Here is an 18,166-nt window from a genome sequence, read left to right on the forward strand (position 1 = left end):
ACCTCTCTTTTTTGTCTCATCTTGAATTGGAGAGAGAGTTGTCTCAAGACGAGATTTCCGTCCTTGCAAAAGGAGGAAACTACACTATAAGACCTGGGAGAGTACGAGCTGTAGATATTATTGTGAATATAGAAGCAGGTAGACAAAATTTCCCCCAACGAAACTGCAAATGCAATTTGAATCGAAACCACCAGGTCTTATGCCACAATAAACCTTTGGAAAGTAATTTAACAAAAGGCGAGAGTAAGGCTCTCAGAGATTTAAATGCAGATGAAAAAATAGTGGTTCTTCCTGCTGAGAAAGGGAATGCTATGATTGGTATGAATACAGGGGATTATTGAAGCAAAATTTTGAATCTTTTAACCTCAGGACAGTACAAAAGACTTATGAAGGACCCCACAGCAGCATACTGAGGAAAACAAATAATCTGATTAAGTCATCTACCTCTATTCAAAAAGAAGATAAAAGAGCTTTGTTGAAGAGTGAAGCTATGTGTCCTAGACTGTATGGTGTACCCAAAATTCATAAAATAGATTTTCCTTTGAGACCCATTGTTAATGCCATAAATTCTCCCAAGTACGAAATAATGAAATATCTGGAAATCCGTTTACAAACAGATATATACTCATATATAAAATACTCTCATCATTTTATTGAGAAACTTGAAGGACTTATTCTGGCTCCTGAAGATATTCTTGTGAGTTTTGACATAGTGTCCTTATTCATTATGATTCCAGTTAAAAAAAGTTATGAGTTTCATAACGGATATATTTCCAGGAGATTTGACTGCTCTTTTTAGACATTGCCTTACTTTGAGTCAGTTCCAGTGGGACGATGAATTTTATGAGCAACTTGATGATGTAGCAATGGGTAACCCATTAGGTCCTGCAATTGCTAATTTCTATAGGGAGAAATGTGAACAATTGGCTCTGGACATAGCAAATAAGAAACCATCTCTCTGGTATCAGTTTGTAGATGACATATTTGTGGATTGATCCCATGGTAGAAAGGCTTTGGATGAATTCTTTGATCATCTAAATAAAATTAATCCAAAAATCCATTTTACCATGAAAATGGAAAATGATAACAGAATATCTTTCTTGGATGTTTTAGTTATGAGACGGTCTGATGAAAGTTTGGAACATAAAGTTTTCAGGAAAGTAACACAGATATTTGTATAAAAACTCCAATCACCATCCACAACAAAATAGAGGTATCATTAAAAGTCTTGTTAATAGAGCTGAACGGATATGCACATCGGAACGCCTGGATGCTGAAATAAAACATCTGAAGCAGGCCTTCGAGAAAAATGGCTACTCAAGGAAAGAGGTAAAGAGAATTTTGGGACCAAGGAACAGAAGACCAAAGGACAAGTATGAACCACAATGATGGAAAAATACAGTTTCTCTCCCTTTTATTAAAAAAGTAATGGATCAGAGAGGTAAGATTTTACATGAACATGACATCAGACCAGCCATTAGACCAACAAAGAAAATAAATCACATACTCTGATTTGTGAAGGATAAATGCCCTCTGTCGACATGTGGGGTATACAAAATTCCATGTACGTGTGGTAAAATTTATATTGGAACTACCAAGAGGAGCATAAATGCATGGCTAAAAGAGCACAAAAGTCTTTGCCAGCTATATAAAATAGAGAAATAAGCTGTAGCAGAGCATGTCTTCAGTCAGGAAACCACAAAGTGAAGTTTTCTGAAACTGAAATTTTATCTACAATGTCAAATTATTATCCACGGCTATGTAGAGAAGCCATTGAAATTTATAAGCATCAGGATAATTTTAATAGGAAAGAGGAGGCAATGAAACTTGGAGACATATGGACAGTAGCTCTGCAGAATCGCTAAACAATTTTATCTTTGACAAGATGACAGTCGATAGTTAAGTTTTATCTTTGACAAGGATTATCTCTGCTCATCACATGTTACTTCGGCCAAGCCCCCCTTTCCTACAGTATATATGTCGCTCTCAGATGTCTGACCAGTCAGTCGGCAAGACTCAGTGGAGGAGTGCCTCTGAGGATGACCAGCACAGTCCTGGACGAAATGTCAGGAACAGAAGAGTTTCTTGGACCCCGACCTCACATCCCGAAGGGTTTACCAGCAGCTGCATCAGATTAATCACCAACTTGAAGGACATCCTAGACAGAACAGCCACTATAAAGGGGCAAAGGGTTGGCCATGTTGCCAAAAGAAATTATGATTGAGGAACAAAGTTTGTGCGAGAGCGGAGTCCAACCAATGGGACAAAGACCTGAGGAATATCAGCTGTGGATCAACTGGCTGAGTATCACCTGAGACATTCCTGGAGGAAGTAGTTCCAGAAATGCCTCAGCTCAGTACTTGGAGAAGCCACATCATTTAATGAAAGGAGTGGCTACTGCTGCTGTGACGATGATGGATTGTAGATCACTACTCACTGTGTAGCACTACTCTTGAGAAATGGTCAGGCATACAAAAAAGGACAATAACTGACTGAGCTTTTGGGCTCTGACTCTCTGGGAATCTATTCCAACAGGGCCAGATTTTTGTTCTGATGCTAGCACGAAAATAACAGTCTGCCATTACACTGGCTAGACACCTTGAGGGATTAAGGTAATAGCTCCTGTACTATGAAATGTTTCTCCAATTCAGCTGGCTGATAGCTTTAAGACAAAAGACTTTTTAGTGATAATAGAAGGAGTAGAGGGGAACACTCCCCATATACCTGAGGGTTAGGTAGATGAGATATGTACGAAATTGAAAATGTAGAGGTTTCAGACAAAGTCGTCCTGTATCCATAATTATTAGTAGTTTTCATACTGAATCACTGCAACAATCATGAGGTGAAATGTGTTCAAGGGCTGTATGAACTACTGTTCAACAGTTATTGCATTAGCCAACAACCAAGTTCTCTTAGCTCCTATTCAGTCATTGCTTGGAAGTGATGATAAAAACAAAATCAGGGATTTGAATCACATCAGAAGTGAATGGAAGTCTATTATCAGTCAAAGCAGTACCTCACTTGGTGCTGGAAGTGAGATGAGTTGGAGATGTTGATACTTCCCCAAGTTTCACACCCAAAGAGATGAGTTTATCATCACCAAGTTCTCACAACATCAAAACTACTCTTGATGGTGTTGATGCGAATGAGTTCTTTGAATATGACTATAAACATAAGACTTCTTGATTAAAAAACAAAATTAATTTTGGCAACAATATGTTGCAGCTTTGTTTGCTATCAAAGACTTTTTGAGTTAATTGTTTGCTAGAAGACACATGATTCTGTTTAATATTGCTGGAGTCTAACTTTTATGATGGTAAACAAAGTAATTCAATTTTGAGAATGAAAGAAAAAGAAGATGCTTCATTTTATCAGAATGTAATATTTGCAGTGTAGATTTAGTATTATTTCTAACTTTATAATTTGAACAAAGGGCAGTCTACTACTTTTCATAACGTTACAACTGAATTTCTGCTTACAGAAAAAGTATTTGACATTTCTGCTCCAGCTTTAATATTATCAGTTCAAAAAATAGTTTTTGGATGGTATCTAATGAAGAAAAAGTTCATTCTTAATATTGATACATATACATTAAAAATAAATATTAAAATAATTACTATACTTTCAATAAATACTTTTAAATATTTACATAAAAATAGTATGCTTCTACACACAGAAATACTCTTGATAAAATGTCAAATCTACGGGCAAGAAATGAAATGAAATTTGTTGATTCTTATGAAATTTGTGTTGTTTATCACAATAAATACTTCTAAATATTTACATTGAGATAGTACTCTTTCACACACGGCAATAGTCTAAATGAAATGTCACAAGACAAGTGAGAAATGAAATGAAATTTGATGATTCTTACAAGATTTTTGTAGTTTCCTGTAAGTGAAAAATTAAGTAAAGACACTAACATAACACAGCCATTTTGTGGAATATGTGGAGCTTTTAGAATTACACACTCCAGTAAAAATCAGCATCAGTTGTCTTTGGCCTCAAGATTGGTATCTGAATCTTCACTGATTAAAGTAATTTTTTCTTCTTTGACCTTCTTCGCAGTTTTTCTTTTCTTTCTATTCACAACACCATCATCCTCATCCATCATTCTGATAATCTGCACCTGGTCAGATGAATCTATTGGTGCTATTGATATATCTCTTACTGCACGAAATTTGCCACAGTTGTTAAGATGTTCATTTTCCAAACGGAAGAAGTTCCACACGAAGCGTCTGTAAAATGTAAGTAATGAATGTAAATCATTATTATTTACTTGTGTCAAATATGTCTGAATGCAAATATATGCAACAATAAAAAAGGACATAAACTGCAAGACAAAGTACAAAGACAATAAGAATAAGGGTAAGGGTAAGTTATATAACATTAAAACAAATTTCAGCAACATCTGATGTATTTGTTGTTCATCCATATCTTCCTCTGTACACATATGAAACTGTATGTATGAATGTATGATTGAATGGACACTCAAGGATGTATCCAGGATTTTGTCAAAAGGGGGAGGGGTCTAATTTGTTTAAGAGGACTGTAAAAAGACTCTTGTTTTTCATTCATTTCTAAAATTTCCATAAAGGATGATAAATAATTTTATTCAGTGGTGATCTTGGAGTTTTTACCAAGCGGAGATACAATCTGCACACTTAGGAGTGCTGTATTTTGCCAAAAAGCAGTCATGCTCCAATCTCCCCTCTCTTCCAAGGTCATTTTACACTCTTCTTCTTTGAGACTGGATTTAAGCTGAGGGAGTGATCAGGAAAGGACGAGTGCTAATTTTTTGGGACACCATTATTATTACAAGCAGGGCTTTTGAATAAAGAAATCTCTGTTCGACAGAGAAGCTTGGACAATTTTTGGTGTTGAAAATGCAAAGGATCAGGAATTATTCAACTTTACACTTTCACGAATTTCCTCGTTTAAGTACACATATTTCCCTTTGTGTGACGTAAGAAAGTTCATTTTCTGCATTAAAGATTTTCTGAACAGACAAATTCATGAGCCTAAATGAGGAGAATTTGGATTATTATTTATGGCTTTTAGTTCCAGGTGTTTCCAAAGAGGTGCTCAACTTGCCTTCAATACAGCTCTTTTCATTTAAGTAGAGGGGCCCCAGCTTGAAGAGAATTGGAGTCTTCCAGGAAAGAAAGATATTCGGAAGGAACTGGCTGTATCCTATAGTAAGGTATGGCCTACATGGAAAATGAGAAACCACAGAAAATCATTTTCAGTGTTGCTGGTAGATGGATTGAAACCATCTCTCCTCCCAAATCCAAGGATCACTAGCTCAGTGGCTCAACACGCAGACTACCCCAAGTTGGTGGAGGATTTGGATAAACTGGTTGTTACACATTGTTTTAAACTAAAATAAAATGTGTAACAACAAAAGACTACATTCTGATCTTACATGTTTTTCCTTTAATTGTGTATGTTTAGTTATCTGACAGTGTGTGAATGCATGCATATTTTAAGATTTTATTTTGCATGGAATTGCTGGCTTCAGTTATTGTATTATTACAGGAGTGTAAATACATTTTGGATGAAAGGTGGAGGGACGGATGCAGGGCACAATTGCGTTGGACGAATTCAAGCAGCCCATTAAAAAAATCTGTTAGAAATCAACTAACTACAGAATTTGTGGTCATCCCATACCTCTTTGGTTCTCCACTAACCCCTCCCCAATGCTGAGTATCAAAACTGGTTTTCATAACTGAGTACCACCTGGGTGACCAGGTTGAGCAATATGTTACCATTTGGGCTACTAATGATAGAAAGCTGAGCAAATTTTTGGATGATACAGACAAATCCAAGTGTATTTTTATGCACTGATTCAAATTTATTGTTGTTTTTAATGATATTTACTGCTCCCCTGCCTTGTTAAATTCTGAACTATTGCCACTCCAAAGTTCTACCAGCCTTCAGATAATGAATCCAGTGCCAACATTAGGTAATAGGTAATTTGGCTATTTTATTAGCAGGTACATATCTTTAACTTACAAAATACTAGTGGATGAATCAAAATTGATTTTCCTGTTCTGTCTTGTTGCAAACTTATCCATAATTAGAAACTATCACAACAGCACACATCACAAAAATAATAAATGGTAGCACTTACATTGCATTAAACTGCTATAGTTCAATTCTTTTATCTTGGCGGTTCGTGCATGCCCTCCCAGACGCGGGAGATGGCTGCGTTGCCAGTTGTACGTGCCAAGAGAAGCAGCGCCATAGTATAGTTCGCAAATTTACGTTTTGGGGGGGGGGGGGGGGGGGGCAGGAGTGCGCAGTTTATGAAGTAAAGCCACCACGGCCGCATTAAACCTTTCGCTGCTACAGAGACGTCCTCCCTGCATTCTGCGCTGTGCGCGATTTTGTCATCACTGCCTGCTGGCCTGTGCAGACACATGATGTTTTGACTGCTTTGACACACTTTATCATTCGATTTCACAAAAACTATTTGACCCACAAATTTGATTTTTACACATCTTCTTGACTGACACCTGCCCCCCATAAATGACTTAATTTTGTTTCGATGTTCAATGCAGTTATTGTGCAGCATTAGATGTAGTAAACCATTGCATGAAATTTTGAAGAGTTTGCAGAGGTAAACGTCCATAACGTATACTTTCCGTATGGTTGATTTTAGTCGCCACAAGAAATTTCAAAAAATTACATTCAAACGAATAAAATTCACAAAGTAGGACACTTCAATATTGTTTTTAAATAAAGAAAATAGTAAGCATCGAATGAGGATTGAAATCAGAACCTTTCGCTTAGCAGCCATTCACTTTAACGATTACACTAACACAGCTCGTCATTCAATAGATCTTCCTGAGGACTTTAAACTATCACGCAAAATACCGACAAACACTGTTGGTATGACTATGAATTACTCACGTTTCATCGAAGTACAATAGGAAATAAACAATTATTGCACAAAAAGCGGTTTGTGAGAATGATACAAACACGTTTACTTGTTATCGCCTGAATTAGGAGGCTTATTGCTTGTTTGGTTTAATTAATTAATAGAATATGAAGCAATTGGTATAAAGAATGCTTTCTCCAAACTTTCTATAAAAGAAAGTCTGCTATCAAGACATTGCTTTTGTTCAGTTACTTTATTTATGACTGAACGTTTCTAAAACTGAAGACACTTGTCCATGCTCTGTACTGCAGTCAAGCTCTGGCAACGTCATTCTCTGTTCATTGGCTGACTGTGTTTTGTGACATCAGATGCGCAGAACGAACCTAAACTCGGCCGCCGTCGTAAATGACGCACACTTTAGTATGAACTGAAGTGATTAACAAAGCAACAGCTAAGCTCAAAATGGCAAACAATTTGGTCTTTTTCTAAAATAGAAATTGGGGATAGCCAATAGTGTTATGGACGTATAGATAGTTTACATCTATCTCTGGCCTTGCTGACTATCCATAGTGCATATCCCTTTTTCGTCATTTGATTGAAAATCAAAATATCTTTCAATTTCACAACATCGATATAAGGTCATGTGCAATTTCATTTAGGTGATAGGTGGGGTCTGGACTCCTGCACCATCTGCCCCCCTTACCATTTGGCTACAGCCCTAGGGCATTGAAAACAATCTGTAAAGTGCTGAACAGTCTGCTCTTCACTATAATTTCAAACAAAAATTTCTTCAATCCTGTTGCAGAAAATGATAATGTCTTTCCTGGCACTGATTTATCATTAATGATATTTATGTTAAAGAACATAATTGATTAAACAGCAGAAAATATGCCAGAATGCTTATGGATTGGTGGAGGGATTTCTCCCACTCTAGAATGTCCTGTTTAGCACCAATTACTTTTATTCAAGCAGTATAAAATACTTAAATCCAATTTTGATTGTAATAACCATCATTAGATCAAAATCAGTGTATCTAGAGCACATGAGGAGATGATGTTGCTATGTACCGTTGAAAGGTAGTAAACAGGTATCCTTACAATAGTACATAGTAGCTCCAAGCACTGGCTCTTCATGTGGTTTTGGTAAATTAATTTTGGTCTGATGATGTTTCTTATAACAGAAACTGGTCTACACCAGTAGAAAGAAAATTAAACTATGATTTCGATTATTCCATTTTATTCTCATACCAACAAAAATGCTAAAGTTACAATATTCAAATTAAACTTATTTTTTAGAACAAGTAAACAGGAATCAAAGTTTTCTGTTTGCATAACCCTTTGAAATTGAGATATCTGTCTAATGTACCTGATGAAAGTAAAAGATGAATCTTGTAGCCACAGGAATATCTACTATCATGGAATATACAGATAGCATCCACAGTTGCAACAAAATAACACAAAATACTGGAAGGGGGTATTTCATGAACACTCACACTCCACTTTAACCAAATGACTATACACCACTGGTGTAAACATCAGGTCTGACTTGTGGTGTGTTGGATTACCCCATTGACTTGAGGATAAAAAAGAACCTTGCATAGTGATTATGTTATCCCTTGCAGTGTTCAATAAAAAACCAGAGATTACCTAAAGAAAGAGTTAACAGTGTATAGTGAACATAGAAAATGAAAGTCAGGATGAATTGTCGTGAGTTTGTTTGACTCTAGGGAGAATATTCAGAAATTTGACCTGATAAATCTGTGCAGATAAGAGGCCAGCTATCCCATGAGAGAAACAGTATTAAATGAGGAATCTAGGAGTATACTACAATCCCATATGTGTCACTGCTATTGGACCTACAATAACAATATTAGATTACAGGGCCTTAAGAATTTATTCTTTCCACACACAGTGCACAAATGGAACGGGAAGAGCACCTAACATGGTACAGTGGAAAGTACCCACTGACATGCATTTCACAGTGGTTCACAGTGTGTGGTATAATGTAACATCCTTCGATTATATATACAAGTATGTGATACACTGTATCAACTATTGTGCATATGACTACATTTCACATTTATTATTCACTGTTTAATATTATCTGCAACAACTGAAGGCTATCTGCATACTGATGCTAAGTACAGTGTCTCATTAACTAATTAGTAATTTCAGTAATTTAAAATAACTTGTTTGTGACTATGTATTCAGTTAAATCAGAATTGTCAAATTTAAAAGAATAATAACTCAATTATTTAACAAAGTTATTTTTCGTATGGCATTACTGTTGATAATGTGTGAAGTAACTTGTTGCTTGAAAAAATGTGACTTTAAGGTTGGAACATATCTAAATGTCAGTAATGGAAATCATTATTTAATGTAGTAGAGATTTACACATTTCTGAAGCTATTTGCATAAAGAACAAGTTACATAGCAAAATAAACTGTCAAATGTTTTCCTCATTATAGGAAAACTTGCCATTCTTTTTTCTGGGTATGTAATTTTCATAAGTATTAGTACCATTAATGTGTTTATGATCGTGAATTGTTAGTTTTCTATAGAAGGGCTGGTGTCAGACCAAAGCAGTTACTTTTTTCTTTTGTTTCTTTCTTTAAAGAAAAAAGTCAAGCAGAAGGCTTGGAATTCTTGTTTGTTTGATGTCTGAAGATTACAAGGATAATCTGTCTGCTTACTATTGTAAAACATTTGTTAATGGTCCAGGTTCTGCAAGGGAATTATTTCCACAACAAATTGTGTAGTGCCATATTCAGCAGCCTGGTCAGAATGATACTAATTATTCGTGGACTACCAGGTTCACATCAGTCCATAATTTCTCACATTGCAGTTCTGTCAATAATGACACCTAACTTCACTGGATATCTTTTACCACATAACTGGCAGTGTCACAGCAAGAGTGTGGGCTGTCAAAAATCAGAATCTGCTACATAGAATGAACTGATGAAGGAACGGACTGATTTCAGGCACGTTTTCCAAATATACAATGTAAAATGACATTTTTTAATGTTCTTGATTCATTTGATAATTTATGCTGGTTTTTATTTTATTTCTCTATGGTCTTCTGTAAGGTGTGTTGCAGAATGTATGTAGTGCAATAAGACTCAGTGAACTAACATGAAATCCAAAGTCTTCCTTATCATAAATTTATGACAGTAGGATAAGGTAATTCCAGCAGAAAGCATAACTCTAAAAACATCTAAAATGCAAGAGTAAATCCAGTTAGTAATGCAATTTAATATGGACAAAAATTTATACGAACCTGAAGACTTCAAGAGGTAATAAAAATGACTGCACAAATTCTGAATTGAAACCCAGGAGTTCAGCTAAAACAAATGATATCAACCACGAAAATCTCAAAATCAGGTCCTCAAGAATGGCAAAATAGTAGTATCCCTGGAAAAAAAATGAATGAATGAGAAAAATGCACTAAAACATTTATTTCATATCTGGTCAATAAGTTAAAATGCCTTGGGGAAAAAAAGCAGAAATGAAACCATTTTCCTTGTAGAAAGAGGAGATGAAACTATCATGTTAAAAGTAATTGAAGAAAGATATAGGTCTGTACCTGTGAATTACTCAAACATACAGATTCTTAAACTGCTTACAATTTATAAAGGGACTAGGCAGTAGATAGGCTCCTAGAATTGGATACTTACATACTGCTGTGTTTTGGAGATACAACCTGAATGGAGAAACTAACAATCTTCTCATGAGTGGGTGGTGATGACATGGAATAAGTATGGGATGGGGAGAAGGAGAAGCAACAGGGAAGGGGACTGGAAAAATTATATTGATGTAGAAACTGTAGGGGCATAAAGAGGAGATGAATGGCTTCAATGATCTACACAGCTATATAGGAAGGCTTGGTGCAGGGTAAGATGGCATGAAGATGACATACAGATGATGATGAACCTTTGCTTAGTCCAATCTCGCCACTTTCATGAATGATGATGAAATGATGAGGACAACACAAACACCCAGTCATCTTGAGGCAGGTGAAAATCCCTGACCCTGCCAGGAATCGACCCTGGGACCCCATGCTTGGGAAGCGAGAACGCAACCACGAGACCACAAGATGGCATACAGAGGGAATTTAGAGGATCCATATTAAGAGAAAGTGGGGTGGGGACATAAAGCTTGGCAGCCTCTTTGAAGCTATTCAGTAGTAGTAGTAGTAGTAGACTGTGTGCTGCCACCAGGGTTGTTTTTCTCCAGTGTCTGTCACCACCACCACCACCACCACCACCACCACCACCACCACCACAAGCTTGCCAAAAAACTCTAGATGTATTCATTATAGTCACCAAAACTGGACAAGTATGCCTACAATGCAAATCTTGCGCTTATTGTAGGAAAGATGCCATTCTGAGTGAAGAAAGCAAACCTTTTTAGTTAGAGGACAGTACTATCCCTCAGCGGTCTTCCATTCAGAAATTATACACAGTTTTGATTAACCACCTGACACCTTTTCCATGCCTGTACCACCCAGCAATTGTCTATCCTCATTCTGTTCTAAAAATAATTTTTGTTTACATAATGTTTTTATTCAGACCTTGAGTCTCTTTAGTCCTTGTCACCTACAAAATACTCCCCTTCCATGTTCACAACTTATCCCAGCAGTGTTTCAACTTCATCATTCAGGCCTCAAATGATCCATCTAGAATGCCTTTGATGCCTGTGACTAGACTGCCTAGTGTCATCATTGGTATCAAAAAGACACCCTCCATTTACAGACATTAAGTTTGGAAGATGGGAATTGTCCTTGCAACACATCTTTGATGTCATAATCCTACTGGCCTCAATCACCACTAGCCCCTGATCCACATCTGCCTCTACCCGTACCCCAGGACCCTAACTCCGTTCATCCTGCACCAACACCCTCTTTCCTGCAGTCTCTCATCCTCTGTGCTATCTCCCCTTCCCAACCCAATTATCCAAGTCATTCAGCACTGTGCATAACTCTCATTGCCTGCAGCCCGACTGAGATCATCTACGATGTTGCCACATTCCTATCCCATGCACTTGCTGCTTCTCCCTCCCAGTGGTCAACCATCCTTCCCCAACTCCCCTCCTCCTCCTCCTCCTCCTCCTCCTAGCCTCCTTTCCCTTGTCCACTCCACCCAACAGCCCCTCACCATCACTGGAGCTGATGAGCTCCAGCACTTGCACAGTGTTGTTTACATTGCATCACAACTCTCCAGTATTATGTTAGCAATGATTAAATTGTGCTCTGTACAAAATTCTGTCAGACAGTTTATCCTATCATTCCTTTTCTCCAGTACATGTTCTCCTACTATTTTGCCTTCTCTTCCTTTTCTGTTTCTACTACCATTTTCCAGTCTCTCATATCAGTAATAATATAAACTTTCACTTGTATTGTGCATGTGAGCCTTATGTTTATCCCAGCCACAATAATGTGTTCTACGCTGTTCATAGTAGCTTATCCATATTTACATTTTCATATTCATTATTAGACCTACTCCTGTATTGCTTGTATTTCATTCTGTGTTGATAACCCTGCACTTACCTGACCAGAAATCTTGTTCCTCCCGCTACTGCACTTCAATAATCCTCACTATTTGTAACTTCAGCCTAACCATGTCTCTTCTTAAAGTCTCTAACCTACTTATCTAATCAACATTCCATGCTCTGACTGAAGAACATCAGTTTTGTTTCTTCTGATGACAACATCTCCTTGAAGAGTCCCAACGCATAGATCCAAAAGGGGGGACTATTTTACCTCCAGAGCATTTTATCCAACATGACTCAATCTTCTTTAAGCTATAGAATACAGTTGTTTGTCCTTGGGAAATGTAATGGCTGAAGCTTTTCCTTGCTTTCAGCCTTTTGCAGTACTAATGTAGCAAGGCCATATTTGCTAATGTTGCAAGACCAGATCAGCTAACTAATCATATTGTTGCCCTTTAAACTAGTGAAAAGGCTGATGCAGTGAGGATTTTTATGTTAGTCTAGTAGCTCCACAGAGAGCAGCAGTATATTTAGGCAGTTGATAAGGTTCTATGCAATGTTATGTGCTTGCTTAGTTTGAAGTATTATATAAAAAAAGCAACAAAGGGTATTAGAAAATCCTCAGTTATCGATGTCAATAGGTTAGCACCAGTATTAGATGGTGTAGCTGCCACGAATCTCCCTAGTCAGTGACCTTTTGATAACAGTACCCCTTGTCCATTATAATTATCCGGGCTGTTATGCCGTGGTCGGTTGATGAATTCTGTGGCGATGGGGAAGCATATGTTGACGACGTCTAGTAGACAGAAGAAGTAGTTTGATAATTTGCTACCTAATCAGACTGTTCGGCATTTAGACGTTTCCCGGACCGTTATCAATTTGTCCAAACGTTCGTTATCTGACGATGAGACATCTGTGCTTGCCAAGGGAGGAAATTTTGCTGTTAGTCCGCGTTTTGTGCCCATGGAAGAAATTATAGCCAATGTAGAAGCAGGAATTCGCAGTGTAGATTCTGTAACAGCTGAAGAAATCCGTATAGAAACAGTGAGAATATTAGCCAATGCAAAACTGCCGAAAAGTAATATAACTGTGGGTGAGAGAAGAGCTTTAAAACTCCTGAATGACGATGATAGTATTTTGGTTCTCCCAGCTGACAAAGGAAGCGCAACGGTGGTTATGGATGTGGCCGACTATCAGAGAAAAATTACGGATCTACTGGATCCGCAAGCATATAGGAAGCTGAATAAGGACCCCACTAGCAACGTTCTCAGAACTGTGTCGCGGTTAATAAAAAAGTCCTCCATTGAAGAGAGTGTGCAGAAAGGTCTCTGCAGTTCGGTTGCGCTACCACCGAGGCTTTATGGATTGCCCAAAATTCATAAAGAAAATGTTCCTTTAAGACCGATACTAAGTGCCATTGGTTCGCCCACCTACTTGTTAGCCAAGTTTTTGACTACGCTGTTAAAACCACATGTGGGCCGTTCGGACTCATATATAAAGAATTCGACACATTTCATCAGCAGATTGAATGGCATAGTGGTCCAGCTGGAGGACATATTGGTCAGCTTCGATGTGGTATCGCTGTTTACCATAGTTCCACTTAATGATGTATTGGAACAGCTGGATCGAATTTTTCCTGCCGATATTTTAGAGCTGTTTAAGTGCTGTTTGACAACCACATACTTCAAGTGGAATGAACAGTTTTATGAGCAAACCGATGGTGTGGCTATGGGAAGCCCCCTAAGTCCCGTAATTGCTAACTTCTTTATGGAGAAATTCGAAGAACAGGCTTTAGGTACTGCCAGCAAGAAACCAAATGTATGGTTCCAATACATGGATGACACGTTTGTGTTGTGGAGACATGGTAGGGAGGAACTAAGCCGGTTCCACGAACATTTGAACAGTATAAACTCAAGAATTCAGTTTACAATGGAGGAGGAGGTAGACGGAAAACTACATTTCCTCGATGTGCTTGTGTTTAGAAACGAAAATGGTAGTTTGGGCCACTCAGTGTACCGCAAACCCACGCACACGGACCATTATTTGCACCGGGATTCGAACCACCACCCACAACAGAAGCGGGGTGTTATCAAGACGTTAGCGGACAGAGCTAGAAATATTTGTGAACCTGAGTTGCTCGACGCTGAGATGGAACATCTCCACAATGCACTAACGAAGAATGGATATTCGTCCGCCGAAATAAAATGTGCGTTGAGGCAGCCACGCAGAAATCATACTGACGTACAGGCTACTGCAAAATCTAAGATTTTCCTGCCGTTTGTTAAAAATGTAACGGAAAGAATAGGGAGGATCTTGATGAAGCAGAATATTACCGTAATTTACAAGCCCACCAGGAAGATACATGAATACCTTAGGCCTGCCAAGGACGCTCGCAAACCATTGGAAAAATCTGAAGTGTAAAGGATCCCATGCAGCTGTGGTGATGTTTATGTGGGTACCACCAAAAGAACTGTTTCTAAACGTTTGGAAGAGCACAAGGGAAATTGTAGAAGAGGAGAAACGGAACGATCAGCTGTTGCGGAGCATGCTTTCCAGCCAGGGAACCACAATATTCGTTTCAAGGAGATGCAAGTACTAGCGGCCACGAGCGGATACTACGAAAGGCTCTACAGGGAGGCAATCAAAATCGCTAAACACCCAAATAATTTCAACTGAAAGGAGGAGGGCGTCAAATTAAACGGTATATGGATGCCGGTATTAAAGAAGATGTGTACCACCCGCCCACTACTGGGTGATGGCAACGGTGATTGACGGCGATGGACAGCGGCCAATTGCACTGACGTTTTCAAAACACGTGATGTCACGCCGCGGCGCGGGGGCGCGCGGACACGGAAATTAGCGGCAGTCAGTAGCGAGCCAGTGTGTTTGTTGGACCTTCCATCAAGCTACGGACCCCCTTGAAGATGTCTCCCGCAGTCGGAGACGAAACGTTGGGAATCACCACAGAATTCATCAACCGACCACGGCATAACAGCCCGGATAATTATAATGGACATGATATTTCCGGCCGTGAAAGTTTACATTTTAGTAACAGTACCCCTTGCCATGTGCCTCCTTCCCCAATACCTTTCTTCCATGGTTCAACCTACTGCCATGTGGCAACAGCCAAACCTAGAATAATGGCTCAATTTAAGAAATTTCTGCTTGTGTGTTTGTGGTGTAGGGATATTTCATGGCAAGGCTATTAGCACCCGAAACTACCGCATGACCGAGGAGCATGGCAGCAGCACATCTTCTTTGATGGCAACTGAAGGCAGGTGTGTTTCAATCCCCAGAGCCAGCCTAGTTGAGCAGCTAGTCCACGCTATGACACTCAGCCTGTGCCAATTGATGCTGTACTTACAACACAGCCACCACTGCTGTCTCTGGACTGCAGATCACTGACCACAGTTGGACCGAAAAACCAACGACCACAGCCAGACTGCCCAGGCTCTTGGCAGCCTCCACTCTGCCACTGCTTCATGGTCCAGGGCACACACTGAGCATCAAGCAGCTGCATGCCATTGGCATCCGACACTGCTCACTGCTGCTCTCCAGTCAACAATTCTGTATTTATCACCATAGGCAGTTCTGATCAGCAGGTATGCCTAGTCGCATCTACTGGTCGTCATGTCACTGTTCCATCATCCTGCCCAAGAAGTAGCCATCTGCCATGTGACAGAGATAGTAAAGCTGTACATTGCTATTCACTTTCTCGAGAAACACTTGTGTCAGTGCATCTGAGGTGGCATGCTCGGTTCCAAGGTTCAGCACCTGCCACCTGCTATCTACATGCTGGAAAAATCATACATCATGCTCTGCATTTATTTATGTTTGGAAATAAAGAACTTTAACAACAAACTGGTTGCTTACATCATCTGCAGCTCCACCCATCTCCTGCAGAGAGATGTTTACCCACACGTTCCTATTGACATATATTACATGTGGTGTCGGAAGAACTTTTGGAGGCTGAACTGGTTGACCAACAGAGAGCAGCAATGACAGGGATTCAGCAGCAGTAGCAATCAGTGCAATAATACAAGTAACAACCAGCCAAGTTTTTTTGAGCTTGTCTGGTTTTGGTTTTACCTTTCCTTTCTTTTCTGTCTGGATAAATTGCATGCCTATGGTGACAGTAGTTAGGCAATATGTCTGAAATTGCAAAAGTGATAATCCAGGAGGTCATTCAGCACTTTCTTGATCAGGCAGCTAAGATCAAAGCTAATAATGAAGAGTTTCATCAGGAAATAGATTGGTGAAAGGGACAGAGAAGTGAGTAGTCAACTTCTAAAAAACATCCAGCCATCACTGATGCTTGTACTGCCTCATCAGCAGCCTCATTTTCTGCAAAATCATTTACATACATCTGCAAAATCTGGGAAACTGGAGTAGTGAGCAGTTGTTAAGTGTGGCTTGATTAACATTAGTTGGGGATGCCAGAATGTATGGTGTGTGCAGTGAGAAGTTGCAGGATGAAGAGTCCTTTACAGATTTACAGGAATTGTTAATTGAGCATTACAGAAGAAAAAATATGTCTAGCTATGATCAAGAACAACTTAATGGAGTAGTCCAAAAATAAGGAGAATCAATAGAAAACTTTGTGGTCTGAATCAAGGAAATCAGTATTATTAAGTATGAATTGACTGGTGACAGCAACTATAGGGTTGCTTTGCAGGAAGCCGAACGGAGGGCACTTGATGCTTTTGTGTGGTGTTTGCCAACTAACATGTTGTGAAAAGTGTGCATGGAATTCCTGAAAACCTTGGACAAAGCAGTACCAACCACTGCAACTTTGGTTGAAACTGACTCAGTGGCAAAGCTGAGAGAGAGAGAGAGAGAGAGAGAGAGAGAGAGAGAGAGAGAGAGAGAGAGAGAGAGAAGAGTGGTTTTTAATACAGATGTTATATATTATAGATTTGGTGGTCTGGGTACTATTAGCAGTTTTGTAAGAAGCCACAGTGTCAGACATGTAAGCAGATGAGACACTTTGATCAAAAATATCTGCAGGAGCAATGAAGGTGGACTTGGGTTAAAACTTGCAGCACTACAGTAAATGGGCCAGAGGATGAGGTGAGCACTGTGAAATGCTCCCAGTAAGTGTTACCATGAGACACCTCTGTGGAAAATCAGTGGCAGACATTTGTCTAACAAGCTATTTAACAGGAAGATACTACAAGTCTGTATTGGATGCAGAATCACATGTATCCATGGCAAGCCAGAGTATGTTTGGTGCAATAAATTTGAACCCATCATGTTGTAGACCAAGTGGTGTAGGTAGTAATAGTGTTAACTCACTCTGATAATCATTTTTGAGTAGACTACTGGGGTGAGAGATTGCCAGGTGTGTGCCCCCAATGTGGGCATAAGGTATGGATGTCATACTTGTTTAGATTTCCTGATTGAAGATCACATCAATGTCAATCTATAACAGTACAAAGTGGAGCTGGATGGGTCATTGTTCCATCTTTGTTTTACTGCTGAAAGGACTGAACTGTTGCAAGGCAACTTAAGATATCGGGTAAGCCAACCGAACTATGTACATTGTCTCTTAGACTTGAAAAGTGGGACATAATACTGAGAGGTACAGTGCAGCTGCTCTGGATGAACAGAGGAGCTGCTCTGCTGATTAATTGATTATGAATGGTTGTGCCTTTGCCTGAAACTGTGGAACTGGATTAGGCATAATGTTTCACATGACATAGTTTACCCTATGTGGAGGAAATTGATAGAAGCCAAGTGGTGCCCATCGGTGTAGACAATTTAGTTAAGAAAAACTGAAGCTATCAAGTTGTGCACT

General features: G+C 39.0%; 1 protein-coding gene and 1 long non-coding RNA gene across 4 annotated transcripts in view; one reads left to right on the forward strand and one right to left on the reverse strand.

Annotated features, from left to right (window-relative positions):
• The window catches only part of LOC126481675 (uncharacterized), an 81,181-nt gene that overhangs the window by 30,192 nt on the left and 32,823 nt on the right, over positions 1–18,166 (forward strand). The gene's annotated exons all lie outside the window — the stretch shown is intronic.
• The window catches only part of LOC126481674 (xenotropic and polytropic retrovirus receptor 1), a 285,237-nt gene continuing 270,752 nt past the window's right edge, over positions 3,682–18,166 (reverse strand). For both annotated transcript variants that reach the window (XM_050105607.1, XM_050105606.1), the window contains exons 10-11: positions 10,160–10,293; positions 3,682–4,238 (exon numbers count right to left, since the gene is read on the reverse strand). In XM_050105607.1, coding sequence (XP_049961564.1) covers positions 3,989–4,238; positions 10,160–10,293 — 384 coding nt within the window. In that variant the 3' untranslated portion in view covers positions 3,682–3,988. The remainder of the gene's footprint in view (positions 4,239–10,159; positions 10,294–18,166) is intronic.

Source organism: Schistocerca serialis, chromosome 5 (assembly GCF_023864345.2).
Source record: "Schistocerca serialis cubense isolate TAMUIC-IGC-003099 chromosome 5, iqSchSeri2.2, whole genome shotgun sequence".
Lineage (NCBI taxonomy): Eukaryota > Metazoa > Arthropoda > Insecta > Orthoptera > Acrididae > Schistocerca > Schistocerca serialis.